The following is a 19,736-nucleotide window of genomic DNA, read 5'->3' as shown; positions in this document are numbered from 1 at the left end:
GACATGGTTATGTGCTTGCGTCGGGATTGTAATTGTGCAGCAACTGCCTCATCAAATTCATCTGGGAACGGCCTCGGGACTACTATTGCACAAGGAATCTCCGCTCTCACATGACTGTCAAGACCTTTTTTATCGGAGAATGTTTTGAAGCACCTGGGACATGCGTGCCGCTTTCGTTGATGGCGCCTATAGAGATGTTCCCTGGAATGGTTCGTCAGAGTAGTTCTACCACATTGCTATCGACAGATGACATACTTCATGCGATGGACGGTTTGCCATCCCGGCCCAGGACATGTCCTCCAAGATTTGTACTTTTCAGGATCTTTCTTATAATAAGGACACGCGAATCGTTTTTCCAAGCCTTCCTGTTGTAATATCGAACTCTTTTGCTTCTTGTTCGGCTTTTTTGAATCGCTCAAGTCGTCCAGCTCTGTGCCCTCATTGCTTGACGCAGTATTTCGTTTGCGTTTATGGGCCGGGGTCCCGTTTCGTTGTTGCTCAGTGTGGCTAGCACCTGTGTGTAGGACTTGTTCTTGGTCTTCCGCACTATGGCAAGCAGTGACATGTGGCGTCGAGGCTTTCGGTGATTGACCACGAGGAAGTCTCGATATAACTGGTCTGGATCTGTGTCTATCGTCTCCTGCTTTGGGTGGACACTCAAGTCTTCCCCCTGGTAAGCGCTCACGACTGCGCTGGTAAGGCTGCGTGATAAGTTCCACGCTCCTTGTGGAGCGGCAATCGAAAGATCGCTTCCGTCGGACCGGCCCACCATGCGGGACCGCTACCGCCATAGTTTGCGTCACTTGTGTAGACATTGAATCAATAGTCCCAGGGCTTTGCAGGCAATTCCAGAGTTGCTCTGCAAGCTAACGAGGCTGTGGGAAGCGCCGTATCCGTATCATCTCGAGATGTTGGCAAGATGGAGGGGGTCCATGCATGGCTGATGGTGCAGCCACGAAGCGCAGATGACAGGCAAGGCTATGGGCTAGACACAGACTAACATGGTCTTATTGGCGGGGTGGGTGAAACCGCAGCAAGGCTTGGGTGGCCACGAGGCTCCACTGGCAGGCTAGGCGGAATTCAAGCGCCGATTGCGACGTCGCATAATTATTACACTTGCGCCTGACATCTTCAATCCCCGTGACGCCTGCCTTGCGGCTGATGTGTGTACGATCCGTGGCCGTTGCCTATCTCGCAGCCTTGCAGCCTCGTTCATGTATTGCGGCTGCAATACGCGCGCGTGCTATGTGCATAGTAAGTGGTTGCAATTACAGTACCCTTGACGCTCCTCAAGTCGAGCCTGCCTAACTATGATGGTGCACTGCGTAGCAACTCGATATCAGAGGCCTATTAGACTTCTACATTTCGGGCGCCTCCGAACAATAAGCGCTTCATCTACTCGATTTCCTCCCGGTTACCTTACAACGAGATCAATACTCAAGTCATTCTGATGCGACCGATTGCAACTTGGAGACAGCTGAGAATAGAGGCCTGGCATTGACAAGAGGACAATGCTTGCAGCACAATAACCTCGCTGCAATTGTTCCCATACGTGAAGTTTCCTCATACTTGGGATATAGAGCGAAATCTCTTGCATGTCTAGCAAGTATGCGTGATTCACCGTCGATCGACATACAGCCTTTGATGGAATGAAACACAAGCTGTCTTTGTTGGTGTCGGTAAATCTGATGATAGCTGATATCTAAAGCATCATCATGGCAAGCAAGTACCACAGGTACCTAGCAAGGGACTATACTAGAGTCTATCTATGGCAGACAACACCCAGTCCTGTTCAGAACGTGTACCGGAAACTAGGGTCGTCCTGGATTGGCTGGCCGCCTTGTTCTGCCTTCTTGTTCAGTCTCTTAAAATGCCACCACATTAGGCACACCAAGATAATCAACAAGAACTGTGTGGCCACGGCACACCAAACTCCCGTTCGGTAGGTTGGATACTCGCGCTCCATGAAAGTGCAGGAGGCGTAAATGCCTACCGAAGCTGGTGTCAGCAAAGGTACAGTGGGCACTTGAGAACCATACTTACCACCAAGGGCGGCGAAGAGCATCTGCACGCCACTTGCGACAGATCTTCGACTGTTTGAGCGGACATTGTTTGATTGGAAAGCAATGATCGTGGGCAAGTTCCCATTACAGCCGCTCACGCCTAGGAAGACACCTTTCCTTTTGTTTAGTCAAGCGTTCAGATCTTTGGAGCACAGCCACTTACCAAAGTATCTAACCCCATTGTTGTGGTGGTATGCGGTCAAGAGCAGACCAGTCAGAGTGATAGCTGCATTGAGCACCATCCACGGCATTCTGAGGTGCGACCTGTCGGCGAACCAGGCTACCGCGTATGTCCAGATCATGCTGAAGAGGTATGGTGGGGCACACAGAAGGAAGACGACTGCGGTTGAGTAGCCCAGTGTCTTGAGAATGATCTGGATGAAGTACGCAAATGCGTAGATCGGCGCCGAGCATGTGAGGAACATGAAGCCATACACCCACAGCTCCCATTTCAGCACCAAGTGGAAGACCTTCTCCAGCGTCAATTTGTCGGGGTCCGCATCGCCTCTGTCACGCTCAACGCGGTCTAGAATGACCTCAAGTTCTTCCTGGGTGAAGTTCGCTTTCTTTCCTGTTGCAAGCATCTGATCTGGGAAAGGCAGAACAAAGATGTACCCGATGAATGCAAATCCCAATGTTAGTGCACCTTCGATGCTGTTCAATGTCAGAAGTCGTTGGCTAGGGCGACGCTTGACCTCTCACATGAAAATCCATCTCCAACCTGCGATGCCATGCGCGCCATCCAGTTTGATGATTGCATATGCCAAAATGTTGCCGAATGCCGACACGAAAAGATTGATCATGTACCAGAGTGCCATTCTACGACACCCTGTTAGCGTCTGCTCCGTCCGTTACCACGCTCTAGTGATGGTAATTACCTCTGTTGGACCTCGTATCGTTGATACCAGCTGCTAAGCAGATACATGCAGCAAGGTAGGAAGCCCGCCTCGAAGATGCCGATCAAGAGGCGGCAGACGACGATGACGCGCCAGTCATTGGCAAAGCCCATCCCAAGCATCACACCCCCCCAGCTGAGGACGAAGGCATTAAGCTGCAACTTCGGCCCGACGAATCTCAGAGAGAGAGTTGACGGCATCTCGAAGAGAAAGTACGTGATGAAGAAGACGAGCAATGCAATCGAGTAGCGGTTCCCGATATTGAAACCCAGATCTTCATTCATGCCTGCTACTCGAGCATTCGACAGATTCACTCGGTCAAGACCTGCAATAGAATACAGGATACCTAGGATGGGGATGAGCCTGATATCGACTTTCCGCCTGTAGCCAAGTGTTAGCCAAGTGAATACATCTGAAGTACCATGCACCCGCCCCCATCATCAAGTCGACAAATTTATTTCTTCCCCGGTGCAATCCACGCAACACTTACACAATCCTGGCTTCAGCCCGGCGTTGTTCTAATGGAATTTCATCTTCGCGAATGCCGTGGGCCGCCGCCTTCCAGTCGGCGACAGTGTCCACCTGCTCTACATCCGGTGCCGTGTCGGCTTCCTTATCGCCGAGTGGGCTTGCATGCGACATCACGTTCTCTATTCCGTAACAAATGCAAATGACGGTAGCAGGTCTAGCAGTCGTTCCATCTTCGTGTGGACCGTGACGGAATACTTATACAAAGCGGTCAGCACAAGTCAAGCTCTTGCTCTCTACGTGGACATCCCCCGGATTTCGGCCCCGCAAGACGTTTTCCTGGGGTAATTGAGCTCACTATCAGCCAGCTCCCAGCACCGGCGTCTTGGCTATGGTCGCTAGAGTTGCATCATTTCGATCAACCCCGCCTCCAAAAAGCACTGGATCAGTATTACACACATCAGCCTTCGCTCGGCTTGAGCCTAAAGCGACATGATGAGCCCCAAAGTTGGCGTCATAGCCAATAATTCTTCTAAGCCGCATGTTTTCAAGAACATTCAGGGCGCTAGGCGAGCCGTTCCCGGCATTCAATGGCCGAAGATGTCATCTGACGGCACCTAGTGTTAGTGGGTGCCTGACAGCGGATGGCTGGAGGTTAGTGGGCCCGGAAAAGCTTTTCAGAATGCTTGCCGTACTTCAAAAGAGTGATGAATTTACTGGAAATGGATCGTGAGATCTTGTAAAATACCTGTTAATTAAATGATGAATTATCAGTCGATGGACGCAAAGAAGGAAACACCATATCTCGATAGTAGAAATCGTCGCTCATCGCTAAATATTAGGGCTTAATCGCCGCTGATACCCAGCCATCGATAGTATGCCTCGAGCTTCGGCTCCCTTCCTAGATATTCTCGCAAGGTCTTCATCTCCGGCTGGCTAGCGCCAGGCTGCAACAGCATCTCGCGATATTTTCTTCCAGCAGATTTGCTCATGGTGTCGGCCTCAAAATTACTTTCAAATATGTCAAGAGCCCAGGCTCGGCCCCTGAAAAGCAGTCAGTCAGCTTCTGAGATGTCATCTTCGAGAGAAAACAAGATTGCTTACATCAGGTATGCATAATACCCGGCATCATAATTACTCATTATAGCACGGTAGCAGCTTTCGCCATGACACCAGTCCCACCCTTCTCCAAGTGCCTCGCCACCTTGAAGAGATGTCAATTCGTTACGCATCTTGTTGAAGACCTCGCAGAAGTTCATAGAACCAAGCTCCTCTGATGAGTCCTGGTTGTGGACAAACATGTCGTAAAGAGCAAAGTGCAGCTGTCTTGCCGTTCCCAATGGTTTATTGGACAGCTTCAGGCCGAGCACGCCCTTGACAACCTCATCAGGGAGCTGTTGTGGCGGCTGAGGCATGTCAGAGTTGCTCTGCTTAGCTTCCCACGCAGCCTTGTACTGAGGTGATACGTATGAGTAATGGCACGACACGTCTTTGATGTGATGAGCTGTCCAGAAGAAATGCTCAAACGTGAGGCTTGGTGTCTCAACAAAGTCTCGATCAACCTTAGAACCATGGAATCGACCGAACTTCGTGAGCGAGAGCAGGTTGTGCATGGCGTGTCCAAGCTCGTGGAAGAGACTCCTGACATCATTCAAGGACATCAAACTCGGAGTCGTATCCGATGGCTTTGCATAATTCATGACAAGTGCAGAATTGGGATATTTACGGGTACCGTCTTCCCTTATAAAGCCCTATACAGCGTTAACAGATGAACACTAGATCGGAGAAGGGGAACCTACTGGCTGTAGACAATAGTGACCCGCATGTGTGTACTTCCCTGGACGAGGATGCAGGTCAAAGTAAAGATACCCTAGAAATTTTTCGTCTGCAGCAACATCCCATAAGACGTACAATTTGACATCTTCCTGCCAAACCATAGTGTCTGCTGATCTCCCAGTGATTTGGTGATATCGTTCAGGCGTAACCTGCTCGAAATGAATATCAAAGAGTTTCTCGTAGATTTTCAACATTTCCGGGAGAACCTTCGATAATTCAAAGAACTCCGATACATATTTGAGATCTAGTGCTGCCACACTTTCATCCCGGAGTCGCTCATAATATGCCTGGTCCCAGTAATACAATCTCGTGTCTTGGTCATTTGGAAGGTCGGCTTTCTTCAGCTTCAACAGCTCTTCGGCCTCTTTCCGTGCAACATCCGTGAGAGGAGCCTGAATTCGGCCCAGGAAGTCAGTCACGGTCTTAGTAGAGCCAACTGTTTTCTCCGATGCTCTCAAATTAGCCCAGTTCCGGAAACCTAGTTGCCTACTGAGTGTGTCCCGTATGATGATGATATCCCGGTGCAGTGGAATGTTTGGAGATGCCCGATTCAGATTCGCAATGTACATATTCTTCCTCGTCATCTCGCTCTTGGCAAATCGCAGTACGGGAGTTGTATGAGGCGTCTTCGTTGTCACCCATAAGTTTCCGATCTGCTCTCCTTCGCCTTTCTGAAGCTTCTCAATGACATTTTTAGGAACCCCTTCAAGCTCCTCTAGACTGAACCATACACCGTTCTGATCCGAGTTCAAATTCTTCAGATACTGTCGAATGAGCTCATCCAAATGTAGCTTGTCTGCCCGAAACTTCTTCTTTGCGGCGGGAGATAATCCACAACCATTGCGAATGAATTCGGCGTGATGCTTCTGAAGGAAACGATACGTTTCTGGGTCCACGCTACCTTCGTCTGTTTTCTGCAGAACCGCATCTACGAGGCGAAACATGTCATCGCGGGTGAAAAGATCTGCGTTTAGTTGATCAAGAAGTCTATCACCGTCGTTTGAAGCATTGCGCATGGCTTCAGATGGGTTCGTTGATGCCGCAAAATGGATTACGGGTGCTTTCTCCCTGGTTATGTTATCATTATGCGCCACAGGAATGATAACATTGCTAATGGTGGCCTTTTCTGGCTTTACTCCTCGGAGAATGCGATCCCAGACTTTTCTGGTCATTTCAACGATGTTGTGGGCATCCTGTAGCAGTGATTGGGGAGTTGCATCCCAGGCCAGAGGCAGTTGGGGCGGGGTTCGGCGTGCCATGCTCGTTGTCGTTGGTGCTTTGTAACGACTCGCTATCATGATGGGATAGATATAGGAGCCATTTATATATCAAGGAATAGGACCATGAGGCATTTCATATCACCGAAAGCAGGATGGGAAGGTGTTATTTCCGCGGTAGTGCGCGGCCACGTTATCTCTTATTATGCCGGCTAGCGGCGCGGAGTCTGCAGGTTGGTCGGGTCTATTGCCATTTTGAACTCGCCGAAGAGCTTCGGATCCGAGTAGTCCAGGAGTCACTCGCCGGTCCGCGAAATCTTGGCAGCCGGATGTAGCGCCGGCGAATGACCATGTCCGGCATATGAAAGGGATTTATTCGATTTTAAGATTTACAGTCCATATTCCCAATTCGTATATGTACGAGGAAGTGGTCTGATCAATGCATTGCAACTTCATGCAGGTCGTTTGAGACATATTGTAGAATTATACGCGTGATATTTATTCACTCTTCTTCTGCGGTGCACCCTTTTTAGGCTCATTCTTTGAACCAGCCTCATTCTCATAATCACCCCCTTGCTTCTCATACTCCTTCGCGAGCTTGGTCGCCTATTTCAGATTAGACTGATAACAAACTGGGCGCGATTACTCAGCTACTGACCTTCCAGGCTGACCATTGCCCTTCGCCACCACCGCTCTTATTGGGCTCTTGTTTGATATCTGCATGGACTGTCAGAAAGTAAGCTGTGATCCCACAATGCAGGGCTACTAGCCTTCCTTGATCTGCTCTCGGAGCTCGGGGTCGGTAGGTTTTCCCTTGGAAGACGGCATGTTGGGTGTCCTTCGATGGCTACTGTGCTAATGAGGAATGTTTGGAGGAAACACTATGCCAACGAGGAGATTCATCTGATTGATATATATATCAGAGGACTGCAGGAGGGCGGACTATCAACCTAGTCATGAAGGAACACTGCGAGTAAATTCATGATCAGTGACCCAATCAATGACGATGAGATAGACGAATACTGATCTCTCGAAGCAAAACTGCGCTGGAATGAGACTAAAGCCTATAAAATACCGAGCGTGAGTACAGCGCGAAGGCTTAAAATTGAGCTACCTCCCGCCTAACCCGTACGGATGGAGCCGAGTCAATTACATCACCATTGGCTACTTCCCCAATTGGACTACCTATTCCAAGTGATAACAAGCGTAAACGTCTTAAAAAATAGTGCATGACGTGTCCAGGGTCCTCTCATATGGGAATCTTCTTCTTTCTCACACAAATGACAGCACGAGGATCTGGGCTTGATGCCATGCCCGACACAAAGTTCTTCGGCCTCTTTTCTTCACCTCCCGTGCCGTCAAGATCATTCACCAGCCTAAAGTCCCAATTGCGAAGGAATTCAATCAAAACGACCTTGACCAGGTATATCGCAAAGAATCGCCCTGGGCAGGCGTTTGGCCCATGACCAAAATTAAGCTGGTCGGGACTTGTAGTTACCGCTTGGTGTTTTGACTCGCGACCAGGAACTTCTCGCAACCGTGAGAAACGGAAGCCATCAAACACCTCGGGCCCGGGATTCCCTGTGTTTGCATTATAAGCTGTACTGTAAGTGGTCGTTTCTGGTGAATTGACGACAGCCCAGTTGGGCCACCCGAGCCGTGCCCCTTTAGGAATCTTCAAGCCGTTGGAAAAGACGACATCCTCGGTCGCTTGTCGATGCACGCTTGCTATGGATTGCGTCAATTCGCCAGCCTTTCTAAATACTTCGATTAAGACTCACACCAGCCGGAGGGATTCAGTCTTTGGCTCTCTTTGACAAAGCTGTCGAGTTTCCTTAATTTAGCGATCGTATCCTTCGCGATATATGATTTCCCATTTGCATCGAGACTTTCTCCGTCTTCCTTCAAAGCTGCTACTAGTTCTTCGCGTAAGGGCTGTATATATTGCGGTCGTGCAGCCAAATCAAGCAAGGCCTAAATCTCGGATCAGTAATAAATCCTATGTTACTGAACATCAGTCATACGTGGTAGACAGTCATTGTAGTGGTGTGCGTTGACGCAAATGAGATCTAGTCAGGAGCCTGTTAATCGCTGACACCAAAACACTCTGAGCACACGGACTCACCATCATTTGAGAAGCCGCCATCTCCGTCGCAGTTTTCTTTTCATCCGGAATATATTTCATAGCCCAAGACATAAATGTTCCGCGGGATCCGACTTCCACATCTTTGAGCTTTTCCTTGTCACCCGAGAGAACGTCGTTGACTAGCGGTGCCATCCACTCAGCCGCGTCTTCCATATCCTTCTGCACCTTCTTGACGGATGGTAGGAACCGCCCAATGAACGGCCGGAGTAAGGGGCTCCAAGCACCGTTTTCTCGTATGACAGCTATGGCATCTGTTGTGAAGCTTATGGACGCATTGAGCCACTTCTCGTCGCGATTCAAGGGAGAGCCAACAAAGATTCTTCCCGTAGCCATAGCAATAATACGCAGTAGCTTGAAATATATGGGCACTGTAGTCCAATCTTGAGGTTTTCCCAGCTCTTTATCGAAAGCAATGTGGGCCTCGTCCTGTAGTAAGCTCAACGAGCCACGGTTCATGCTCTTTGTCAGGTCGTGCCGAATGAGGGGAATTAGATCTCTTCTATCCTCGCCCAAATGCGTATACTGGCCTTGCAACATGCTGTAGACTTCTGCATTGAAGGAAAGTGCCGGCATATTCATGGCCTCTTTGTATAGGCTCATGGGCATTATGATACGTGGAGGCTTGATGGGGACGAGAAAGGGATCGTTCGGGTACTATCCATTGTTATGAGTACCTGTGTCCAGGCGATTTTGCGATCTTGTCGCTTCTCACCTTCTTAACTCCTTCTATGATAGCTGAGCGGAAATCTGTATCGCTAGGACTGCCGACCACGGGGAAATTCAGTTTCGGCGGCCGTGCCGCGAAGCTCGTTTTCGCGAGCCATGCAATTCCTAGAACAACAAGGACCGCTGCTACAAGCAGGTAAGTCATGTTGGAAGCCTGATCTTCACGTAGAAGATGCTAGGGGTGTGATATGATGATAGTCAAGATTCAGTGAACAGAGGGGTTGTGGGAATTTAAGTCTGGGACAGGTGTAAGCCTGGTCACCACGAATTCGGAAGTCATTGATTGGGTCATGGAACCAATGAGCTTGAAACTGAAATTGGCATGGCTGCTTATAGTGACATACTGGCGGAAATACTCTCTTGGTTTTAGGTTATTTTCTGCTGACATCTGTTTCGCGATTTCGGCGGGGACGAATCGCATTGTCTTGCGAGGTCAAGAAGGATTGTATACTACCTGCTAAAGTGACCTCTAACCTCGTAAAATCAGGGTATTTGTCCAGGGAGAGTTAGTGAATCTGACACCCCTGCCGCCGCCCACGCCGCACACCACTTGTTTGATAAGGCTGTTGATTGGTAGCGGCTGTTGGCGGGAAGATCCAGACCTCATTACATCACATATAATCTGACTTCGCCTTACCCGAATATGATTATTCCGATACAAGAGTGCAGCTCGGACAGTTTACAAGTTGTGCCACGTCAACGCGATATACGGCTAAAATCAGACAGGTCCCCTTTCGGATCGGCTCCTCGAAACCTAGTTGATAGAGATATGTTCTAGCTACTTCTATTTGTACAAATATTCTGGAACCACAGCTTATAAGTAGGAGAAAATTAAAGAGCTCTACAACGCATTTAAGATTCAGGGAAAGTGTTAAACATGTTCAACAGAAAGGGGCATATCAGCAGGCAATTGGTTAGAGCAGCTACACTAGCTGAGGGCTCAAAACCTATCGATAATAAAATGGTGGTTAGAGTGTTTCAGTTGGCTCAGGGAATGGCCCAAAGAGACATGCCAGTGCTCTGGACAAGGGATATATATTGAGAAGAGTTGTCGGATGTGTAATTTCTCAAGTGTGGGTGAAAATGACTTACTCCGTAAGAGGCATAGCCTACTTATACAAGTAAAGCATGGCCACAAAGTAATGGGTATTTGTGAGCCCGACTGATTGTGGATAGACACGACCAATCATTGCTGTATTTGACGCGATTTGTAATCCTTGAGACGGGCCCGTAAAGTGGTTTGATCGGAGCTGTGCCGCATCGTGTAAGTTTGATCCTGGAACTAGTTCTGTTTAGTTTCACATGAAATACCCACACCTGTGCCATACTTAAATATCCACGAAGGCGAATGACTACAATTTATCTTTTCTGACAGCTAAGTGACCATTTCTTGAGGGCCTTGGTGATTTGTTTGTTATAAAAGCATAGCGCAAGCTCGCTTTCGGTATCTCGGACTTGACGACCCTGTGTCTGAGAGGTTGGTGTCTACTAGCCACGTGAGACAAATACACAACACACAGCGCCATGGTAGCGACGGTTCTCATCACCGGTGCAAGTGGCTTAATTGGCTTTCGCATCTTACTCGCCGCACTCGAAGCTGGCCATAAGGTGCGGTACACTGCGCGCTCCCATGAGAAGGCACAATTAGTGGCATCCAACCCAGCTGTCCGAAAGCTCGCGCCAGGAGACCGGCTCGTCGCTGCCATCATCTCCGATCTGACAGCTGACGGTGCCTTTGACTCGGCGTTAGACGGCGTGACGCACGTCATCCACGCCGGCTCGCCCGTGCCAAAACCGACATTTGAGCCTATAACGGAAGTTTTTCAGCCCACCATTAAAATGGCGTCAGGGCTATTGCAATCTGCCATCAGATCTCCTAGCGTCCGGCGAGTTATCATCACCTCGTCCATTGTGGCCAACGCTGGCCTCATTCCCGGCCCGGATACGGTGACTGCCTCGACGCGTATTCCGCCATTAAACATGAATCCAGACATAAGCAGCTTCGGGAGTGCCATGGAGGGCTATGTCGCAGGGAAGATTGTTGAGATGCATAACACGGATGAGTTGGTCAGAACGTATAAGCCTCACTTCACCATCTCGCACGTTGTTCCTGGCTACGTCTTCGGGCGCAACGAGCTGGCCCTGGATGCTACTATGATGCGAACAAAGAACAGCTCTAACAACTTCCTAATGTTCGGTATGACGGGTGCCGAGCTTCCGTTTCCCATTCACGACGTCTTCGCTCACATCGACGATGTGGCCGAGACACACTTGCGAGTCACCTTTGACGAGGCATGCGTTGGTAAGGATTATGGCATTGCGACAAAAGTCGACTACGCCTCCATCTTTGACCATGTAGAGAAAGCCTTCCCAAAGGCCGTGGAGGCAGGCGTTTTTAAGAGAGGGACGGTACACGCGTTACCCACAGCTTATGACTCGAGTGAAACGCAAGCTCTCCTTGGTGGGAGAGTGAAAGGTTTCGAGAGCGCCGTGATTGATACTGCCGGACAATATCTAGAAACGCTAGGAATAGCTAAGGAGTGACGTTGCACTTGGCTGTGTGATTATATTGTCACAATTGGAGCTTGACTTCCGGGAAGCCTCAGGTTTAGAACTTATCGATCCTGTGAAAATCGCATTGTGCCGCTAACGCTTATTTTCGATGGAATAATCTCAACAAGATCTGATAGCTGTTGAGTGTCTATTCCATCGAGAAAGCGGCTGAGCTCTCGTCATTGTCAGCTAGATTATTTCTAGCAATACATCCAGCATGTCGAAATACATTGCCTCTGTCTAATTATGTCTAAATAGAGTGCCAAACGAAATATGAACCCTTCATGTCAATCTCTGGCAATTTGAGAAGCCAATATATTCATGATCAACATTTGTGTTTCTGGTAGAGGCCCAAACGTCAAGAAAATAACAGTCGTTGGCTTTCTCTGCCTACACTCTTGCTCCCAAGTTTACCCTAGGTCCTTTTTCAGTCTGGATCCAGTTAAGATATTTTTACCCATGTGATTGTCTACGACGCCGTCGATGACCAGTATATTGTCAAAAGTCTGTAGCTTCACGAAGGCTGGACCGAAGAAAGTTCAATCTGTGCTTTGGCATGTGCGGCGTGGTCAAACGGTTCCACCCCTCTCATCAACTTTGTTCTGAACCCATCATCGGCGAGAAGTGAAGGTTCCACGCAGCCTGGTTCCATGAAACTAGAAACGGTCTCTAGATTTTGGTGGCTGATGATGATTTTCACGTCCCGAGCAGGACAAATGTTTGGGTGCTCGGGGAGATATTTAATGGTATCACCCAGATCTGGAGGAATTGAACGAACTCACAGAAACGTTCACTGCTATTTTCCTCCAATCTTTCTCTCATCACTCATTTCCCCTTCGGTCTGTCTTTAGATCAAGCAGCACTCTACAACGAAAAGAAAAGATGTTATCCAACAGTCTCCTAGCAGTCACGGCAATTGCCGCATCAGCGACTCTTGGCTCAGCTCGTGTCTTCGAGATGAACAACTACGCCTGGTCGCACGATGCGGGCTGCGCCAGAATCGAGAACAAGTGCGACTTTCCCGTCACCATCCACTCAGTCGGCAAGGCCATCGAGGGACCATTCACGCTGGATTGTGGCGACGTCTACTCGGAGACGTTCCGAAAGGACCCCGTGGCTGGCGGTATCGCCATCAAGATCACTAAGCACAAGAACGATCTCTTCAAGGCTGGCAAGCCTCAGACGATTTTTGCCTACAATCTGGATGGAAATGAGGTCTGGTACGACCTGAGCAACGTCTTTGGTTGCCCGTTCGAGGGCTGCAAGCTCGTGGAGAGGAGCGAGAAGGAGAGCTGCCCGAAGATCGTCTTCCCCGATGGAGTTAACCCGGGCGGCAGCAACGTCAAGGTGTGCACTGCTAAGAAGGACGTTGAGCTCACGCTGTGCGCATAAAGTTGAAATGAGGCTTGGGCTGTGGACGAGCGTCGGACATGTGGGCTAACCTTGAAGTTTTGGCAACGGGGAAAAAATTCCTTGGTTTTGAACAATCTTCCAACTGTATTACCTGTAATGCAAAGTTTAATACGCCTCCTTGTAACGTCCATGGCTATGAGATGAAAATAGTGAAAACACGAGCTCATGTCAACCCCAAAGCCTAAATTGACTCGAATCTTGCTAAAATTGTGGCCCACCATGCTTCCTAACGTGTTATGCTCAGTCATGAACTGCAATGGGAAAGGCTATATTGAGAGGCATCATGCGTCTCGCAAGATGATTTTGGTTTGGATATCTATCTTTGCAAACAAAGATACTGTCGCTAAAATGAGCCAATGATGATGTGTTACGCCGACACCAATCATGAATTGAACTGTATTCAGCCCCTTCAGCCCCTGGTCAAACGCTAGACACCGCATACCAGCGAAGACAATGCACCATTAATCAATCTCAACACCATCATGTGGCTGATTGACGTCTCAACCCACAAACTACATGAGTTTCAAGGCGCAAAACTTCCTAAGTATACCATCCTCTCGCACACCTGGGGCGACGAGGAGGTCACCTTCCGCGACCTGGAAGAGCATGCCGACGAGGCAAAACTGAAGGCTGGATATGACAAGATAGTGCGCACATGCCGGCGCACTCGGCAAGATGGATATCGGTGGACATGGATAGACACGTGCTGCATTGATAAACGCAGCAGCGCTGAGCTGTCTGAAGCGACGCTGAAATGTGTTACGTGTACCTGGCGGACGTATTGGACACTGGAGAGGTCGACACTGGCGAACACGTGGACTTCTCTTTCAGTCGGTGGTTTCGCCGGGGATGGACGTTGCAGGAGTTGATCGCGCCGAAACATATCATCTTTTTCTCCTCTTCATGGATGGTGCTCGGCACTAAGAGAGCATTGGAAAAAGACACTGGGTTCCTGACTAGACTGAGCCGGATCACAGGCATCGAAGTGCGACTCCTCCAAGACCCGGGTCATTTGCGGAACTACTCGATCGCTCAGCGCATGTCCTGGATGGTTAAGCGGGACACAACGCGCAAGGAAGATCTTGCGTATTGCCTGATGGGCTTGTTCAATGTACACATGCCTATCTTGTACGGCGAGGGCATTCTCAAAGCCTTCACACGTCTGCAACTAGAGATTATTAGGACCAAGCCGGATGAGACTATCTTTGCTTGGCGTCGTGGCTCAAGCAACCACCCATTTGATGACGAGTGTGGCCTCCTGGCCAGATTGCCATCGGATTTCGGGGAGTCGGCGAGCATTGTTCGTCATACTCTTCCTCGGCTGGATGCATTGCGGAATTATAGCATGACGAACATCGGTTTGTCTATGGAAGCCTACCTACTGAGGCCCCCAACAGAGGGTACAGATAATGCGGTTGATAGCCAAGATGATTATCTGGTTCTACCCATTGGTGCTCGACTTTTGGATGGTACTCAGACCCAGGGCTCAAGTATCGGGCTGATTATGGTTAAGGTTCATCAACACCAGATGACGACCCGCAAAACATATCAACGCGTAGCCTACGACCGTTTCTACCTTGTGCCGGACGGTCAGTTTACTCTTCCCACAGAGCGGCCCGAACCAATTTATGTTCCGGAAGAGGGACAGTATATAATGCTTATGTAGAAGTAGCATTGGTTGAACGACAATGCCTTGTCGTGATCTACCCATTAGCTGCACTGGATGGACTGTATTTAATCATGTAGCTCCTGTATGCCTGTATAGAAAAAGGGTATATACACAGCGTTCGGTCGCTGAACTGATCTCAGCCTACAACGTAGTACTGCTCTTGATACATATCATAGCATCGTCCATAAACCCAGCGCCAGCAATGCAAACCCAAAGCTCGTCGTCGGTGGCGGCCGCACCGTCGAGCCCCAACTCCCCGTGCCGTTCACTTGCTTGTTCACCTCCTCTCCAAAGGCGCCAATGACATTGCCCCGTGGCCAGTACTCGCAGACGAGATACCAGCCCGAGGTGCCGCACAGCTTCCGGCCGCAGCCCACAGTCGTCGTGTTCTTCCAGACCAGCTGCGTAAAGTGGCCCGTCTTCTCGCTGAAGTCCGGGTCCTTGTAGTCGTACTCCTCCCGCTCGTCGCCCCACATCTCCACGCAGCCCTCGGCGTCGGAGCAGCCGATGGCGAGGTTCTCGCCGTAGGGCCCGCCCGAGTGCTTGAAGTCGCAGCCGTCCATGTCGTCGAGGTAGTCGGATGCGAAGTCCTCGAGCGTCTCGTTCCACCGTATCCACGAGGCATTGTGCTCGGTGCGGTAAAAGTTTGTGCTGTTGAGGATGGCGGAGGTGAATGTGTCGCCGTCGACGAACTGCGGCGCTGTGGAGGGTATCGACGGGGCGGCGGTTACGGTCACGGTGTCGGGGGAGGGAGCGGCGGCGACGAGCAGTGCTAAAGACAGAATGAGCCAAAAGGCTTGAGTTGATGATGGTTGAACCATTCGATCGTGTGTGAGGGCCCTAGCAAATGATTGAAGCTATACAGTAGTCATACAAGGTGTCTCAAGTGTCATCACAAGTCACAACTGAGGCATGAGGAGAGATGCGCAGCACACGGGAGGAATTGGAAACGAGTCCATTATGAATGCGAGATGAAGCCTCGCGATGATGCGCCATCAGTCAGCTGTTCTATTCGCCTACAGCAGGTTCGATCGGATCAGTTGGCAGCGGCAGGGTTCGTTCCATGATCTCGTTGTTGATCGCCGTCGATTGGATTGGAGGAAAAGTTGCCAAAAAGAGTGTGGCAGCTCGGAATGACCATGACGTAGGATGGTCCCCAGCGCTGATCTCAGCCAAGCTACAGTGAACCCCTTCCCGCCTAACCGACCCGTAAGGCCTGGAACCGCAACCCCCGCATTCCCAGGAAACCAGGAATAGCGTCATGTTTTTCCAGGGCCTTGAGCTAGCTAACGTTAGAGCTAATTTCCAGAGGCTCAGGATCATTCCGAGTCGTCAGTCTTGCAAACAGCCTCGAGTCTCCATCCGTCAGGGTCAACCACAAAAGCCGCATAGTAATTCGGTCCGTAATGGAGTCTCAGCCCTGGCTCACCATTGCTGCTACCACCGTGCTGCATTGCCGCCGCGTGGAAGTCTCTCACGGCTTGACGCGTCGGAGCGTTGAAGGCGATATGGCAGCCCGGGCCTGGCGTAGACGCCTGATTGCCATATTCGAAGAGGTTGATCAGCTCGTGGTCTTCATCCGGGCCGTAACCGAGTATACGCGGCGTCCGTTTCGCCAACGCTTCGCTATCATACACAAGTTTCAGCCCGAGAGGTGCCAGCACGGCTGTATAGAAAGTTTTGGACGCTACGTAGTCGCGAACGCCCATGGAAACGTGCCCAAGCGGGTTGCAGTGTGCGGCCATTTTTCAAGGGCCTGAGAGCAACCTCTGGGAGGCTCTGCTGTGCTACTCAATTTTATTTTCGAAGGATCGACTGATGCAAGAACTATTGGAAACGCTCATAAATCCGTCAAATAGCGCAAGGCATGGCTTGAATTGCGCACGTAGGTCAACTAACGTAGCGCGGGGTTCAGAGCATAGCATTAGGCGGTGTTCATAATCTCCAACATGAGGTGATTGAGAAACGCCCTAGGCATTCTATCAGGGCTTGAATAGGCTTGAGTGTAGAGGATTCGGTGGCTGATTTTGAGTGTTAGAAGACAATTGGCCGAGATTAAAGCGGCAGTGCTATGTTTCTTCGTTAGTTGAAACGGAGGATTTGCAGCTCTCTTCACAAGCCCAGTATTTAGGCATCCTTGAGAGCGAAACCTCCCCTCATGGTGTGATGTGACGAAATCGGAACGAAGGACCGGAGGTTCTGTACTGCATCTTACACTATCATGGTAATTTCGCGAAGATTGATCCGGGTCGTGTCAATTCTACTGCTCAGCGTTGATTTCCTTTTCACGACCGTATCTGCCCTGTCTCTTGGTGGCATTCGACAGACCAGGCTGCATGAGAAAGAACAAGCTGCCCTTACGGCAAGCTCTACGCCGATGCAATTCCGCAAATTCAGTGTAGGATTCAGTCTACAATCCTCTTTCTCAGCGGTTGCTGTGATTCTCGAATATGACGATGGCACGGAGGAGACAGTCGTCCGGACTCTCGATGGCGACGACAAGTATCGCAAGGTCATGGCTCACTTGTCGCTTTCTTCGTCACAGCATTTAGCGTAAGGCTTATGATTACATCACAGGTGTCATGCTAAAACATCTTCTAGACCACCATATGGCATGATGGACCAATATTTCCGAGACATACCACGAGTTATAGCCAGGCGTGCTCTAAAGAAGATTGGCCTCCCAGCATCGTCAGAAGTTGGTGTCCTTGGGAAAGCAGTCAAGAAGCTTCGAACCGAAATCGAGACAGAATTTGGGATCCACATATCTAACGCCGTCCTCACAGTTACACACCTCATCGCCTTTTACGAAGACGATGCCGAGGACCTATGCGAATATGCAGGCATCCACCATGTCACGCCGCATATCTACCTCCCCCCTCCCATTTGGGAGACATCGGCTGCCTATGCCGGATACGGCTTCGGTCTATGCGAGAATTACAAAAACGAGACTGAATGCAATGCCGAGTTTGGCAACAAGACCAAGATCATGGCGGTCCATTATAGTCGATCGGCAATGATGCTGTCATTGCCCACCCTCTATTCGGCAACACATCTATACGGCGAGAGTCCTTACGAAAGAAGAGGCAACTTCGGCCTCGGAAGTGACGCCATACGAAGATATCCAAATCCCGAGCAGTACTGGAAAGATGTTAGGGACTTGCTGCTGGACTTGATGAGGAGTTCATATTCCGTCGATCCCGAGTTCATAATTGTTACTGGCGACAACATGGTCCACGGAGTCTTCATGGCACATCTGACAGCGACGGTTCAAGAGTACCTGGGCTCGGTGCCTCCAATCTACAGCGACGGTGCCCTTATTGTGGCTGCAAAAGGAGCAGCTGAGATCAGGAGGCGCGCATCGTACCGTAAAAAGTATCCGTGGGAAGACTGGTCAAGTAATTCTGATCAGAACACTGGAATTAAGGTTTTGTGGTTTTCGATCTACAATTTCTTTCTTTATCTGGTCAGAGGTGTCTATTGATGTTTCTTCCTGAGAGCAAATGTACGGTTCACTTCTAGCCTCGTGAGTCTCAACCTTCCTTCAACAAACCTCTAAATAGCCAATATCTCTCACTATCTTAATTCGTGCTACTAAGCCAAGATTCTATGCCCTCCAATGACATCTGCTGTCACAGGATGACTCAAAGGGATGTCACGTGATTGTGTCGCATTGCTGCCTAGAAGGCTAAAGCTGCCACCAAATGAAGTAAGGATGCCTCGGGGGGATGGATAATAACAGATTATTATAGGGAGACTACGAAATGTTGGTAGTGGATCTGAACTCTAGCTCCACCTCCAACTGCTTCCTCCTGTTGTCTCTTTATTTGCCTACGAATCCCACTTCACTACTCAACCTCGACCGACGACCCGGATTTGATGCATCATCGTGGAATTTTCCATCTACGGACACTGAAGAGACCGAAACAACTTTACGCAGGCTTCAGATCATTTAAGAAGAATGACACGACTGTCTTCATTACATCCACATACATTCGGTCAGATCCAATTTAGCAGCATCCGCCAGCACCTGAAAATGACGAATGCGGAAACACCCAAAACGCCATGCACCAGGAAGTTCCCATCAGGTCTTATAATGATGAACAGCCTCAGTTCTACGTGGTTCATTCCGTGACCAGACCGATTGCTGGATCAGGCAGCATCCCATTTCACTCAAGCAACCGACTGCTTTTTTTCGACGCGCTGTGTGTGATGTGGGCAAGCGCAGCTAGGACTGTTTGAAGGATGAGTCAGCAGACCCGCTTAGTCATCCTTTCACTTCGTCCCGCCAATTGGCGATCACACCTCGCTGAACCACGACGACACTAGGAGAACGAAGCATAGGAGGATGAACTTACGTTGAGCATCCATCTTTGCCCGACCACATAGGTAATCATCATCATCTTGGCAGCAATCGCAGAACCGACCCTTGCTGTTGAGTGGCTCAAGGTCTGGCGTCCGAAGCCTGGGAATCTCAGGGGTTCTTGGCGGCGTGGGCAGGCTCGCTCCTTCCAGACCGTCAAACCCTAGGATGGCTCGTTTCCTAATTGGCTCTGCCTGTTGAGGAACTAGGGGCGGAAAGTGTTGGCGGGAGTTGCTCGTTCGTCTGGAAAGCCTCTCTGGAGTCACGTGCTGCACCTGATTTTCGAGACCGGGCGCCTTTGCCAGGTCAAAGGGAGAGCGTACCCTTTTCCTGGGTGGTATATGCTCCTCGGATGCTGGCACTGGTGTTGTTCTTCTTGTGAATCC

General features: G+C 49.9%; 7 protein-coding genes across 7 annotated transcripts; 3 read left to right on the top strand and 4 right to left on the bottom strand.

The window, feature by feature from the left end:
- Positions 1-1,792: 1,792 nt before the first annotated feature.
- On the bottom strand, positions 1,793-3,601 carry UCRPA7_4414 (putative phthalate transporter protein; the record flags this gene model as incomplete). The annotated part of the gene is made up of 6 exons (XM_007916964.1): positions 1,793-1,989; positions 2,044-2,175; positions 2,227-2,717; positions 2,766-2,882; positions 2,942-3,340; positions 3,450-3,601. The coding sequence occupies 6 exons, from the start codon at positions 3,599-3,601 to the stop codon at positions 1,793-1,795; spliced, it is 1,488 nt and encodes a 495-aa protein (XP_007915155.1).
- A 671-nt stretch (positions 3,602-4,272) lies between these two features.
- Positions 4,273-6,207, bottom strand: UCRPA7_4413 (putative metallopeptidase protein; the record flags this gene model as incomplete). Its single annotated transcript, XM_007916963.1, has 3 exons — positions 4,273-4,471; positions 4,532-5,068; positions 5,339-6,207. 3 exons carry the CDS (start codon positions 6,205-6,207, stop codon positions 4,273-4,275), a joined length of 1,605 nt encoding a protein of 534 aa, XP_007915154.1.
- Positions 6,208-8,498: 2,291 nt separating this feature from the next.
- On the bottom strand, positions 8,499-9,497 carry UCRPA7_4412 (putative cytochrome p450 monooxygenase protein; the record flags this gene model as incomplete). Its single annotated transcript, XM_007916970.1, has 3 exons — positions 8,499-8,549; positions 8,606-9,280; positions 9,339-9,497. 3 exons carry the CDS (start codon positions 9,495-9,497, stop codon positions 8,499-8,501), a joined length of 885 nt encoding a protein of 294 aa, XP_007915161.1.
- Positions 9,498-10,876: 1,379 nt separating this feature from the next.
- On the top strand, positions 10,877-11,896 carry UCRPA7_4411 (putative 3-beta hydroxysteroid dehydrogenase protein; the record flags this gene model as incomplete). Its single annotated transcript, XM_007916965.1, has 1 exon — positions 10,877-11,896. One exon carries the CDS (start codon positions 10,877-10,879, stop codon positions 11,894-11,896), a length of 1,020 nt encoding a protein of 339 aa, XP_007915156.1.
- Positions 11,897-12,787: 891 nt separating this feature from the next.
- On the top strand, positions 12,788-13,297 carry UCRPA7_4410 (putative bys1 family protein; the record flags this gene model as incomplete). The annotated part of the gene is made up of 1 exon (XM_007916967.1): positions 12,788-13,297. One exon carries the CDS (start codon positions 12,788-12,790, stop codon positions 13,295-13,297), a length of 510 nt encoding a protein of 169 aa, XP_007915158.1.
- A 1,860-nt stretch (positions 13,298-15,157) lies between these two features.
- UCRPA7_4409 (putative scp-like extracellular protein) lies at positions 15,158-15,808 on the bottom strand (the record flags this gene model as incomplete). The annotated part of the gene is made up of 1 exon (XM_007916966.1): positions 15,158-15,808. The coding sequence occupies one exon, from the start codon at positions 15,806-15,808 to the stop codon at positions 15,158-15,160; it is 651 nt and encodes a 216-aa protein (XP_007915157.1).
- A 1,400-nt stretch (positions 15,809-17,208) lies between these two features.
- Positions 17,209-18,471, top strand: UCRPA7_4408 (hypothetical protein; the record flags this gene model as incomplete). Its single annotated transcript, XM_007916962.1, has 2 exons — positions 17,209-17,540; positions 17,589-18,471. The coding sequence occupies 2 exons, from the start codon at positions 17,209-17,211 to the stop codon at positions 18,469-18,471; spliced, it is 1,215 nt and encodes a 404-aa protein (XP_007915153.1).
- Between the last annotated feature and the right edge of the window lie 1,265 nt (positions 18,472-19,736).

This window comes from Phaeoacremonium minimum (assembly GCF_000392275.1).
Source record: "Phaeoacremonium minimum UCRPA7 unplaced genomic scaffold PA7_03_scaffold_345, whole genome shotgun sequence".
Taxonomy (NCBI): domain Eukaryota; kingdom Fungi; phylum Ascomycota; class Sordariomycetes; order Togniniales; family Togniniaceae; genus Phaeoacremonium; species Phaeoacremonium minimum.
The sequence above is the reverse complement of the archived record's forward strand: the minus strand, read 5'-3'. Positions and strand labels throughout refer to the sequence as shown.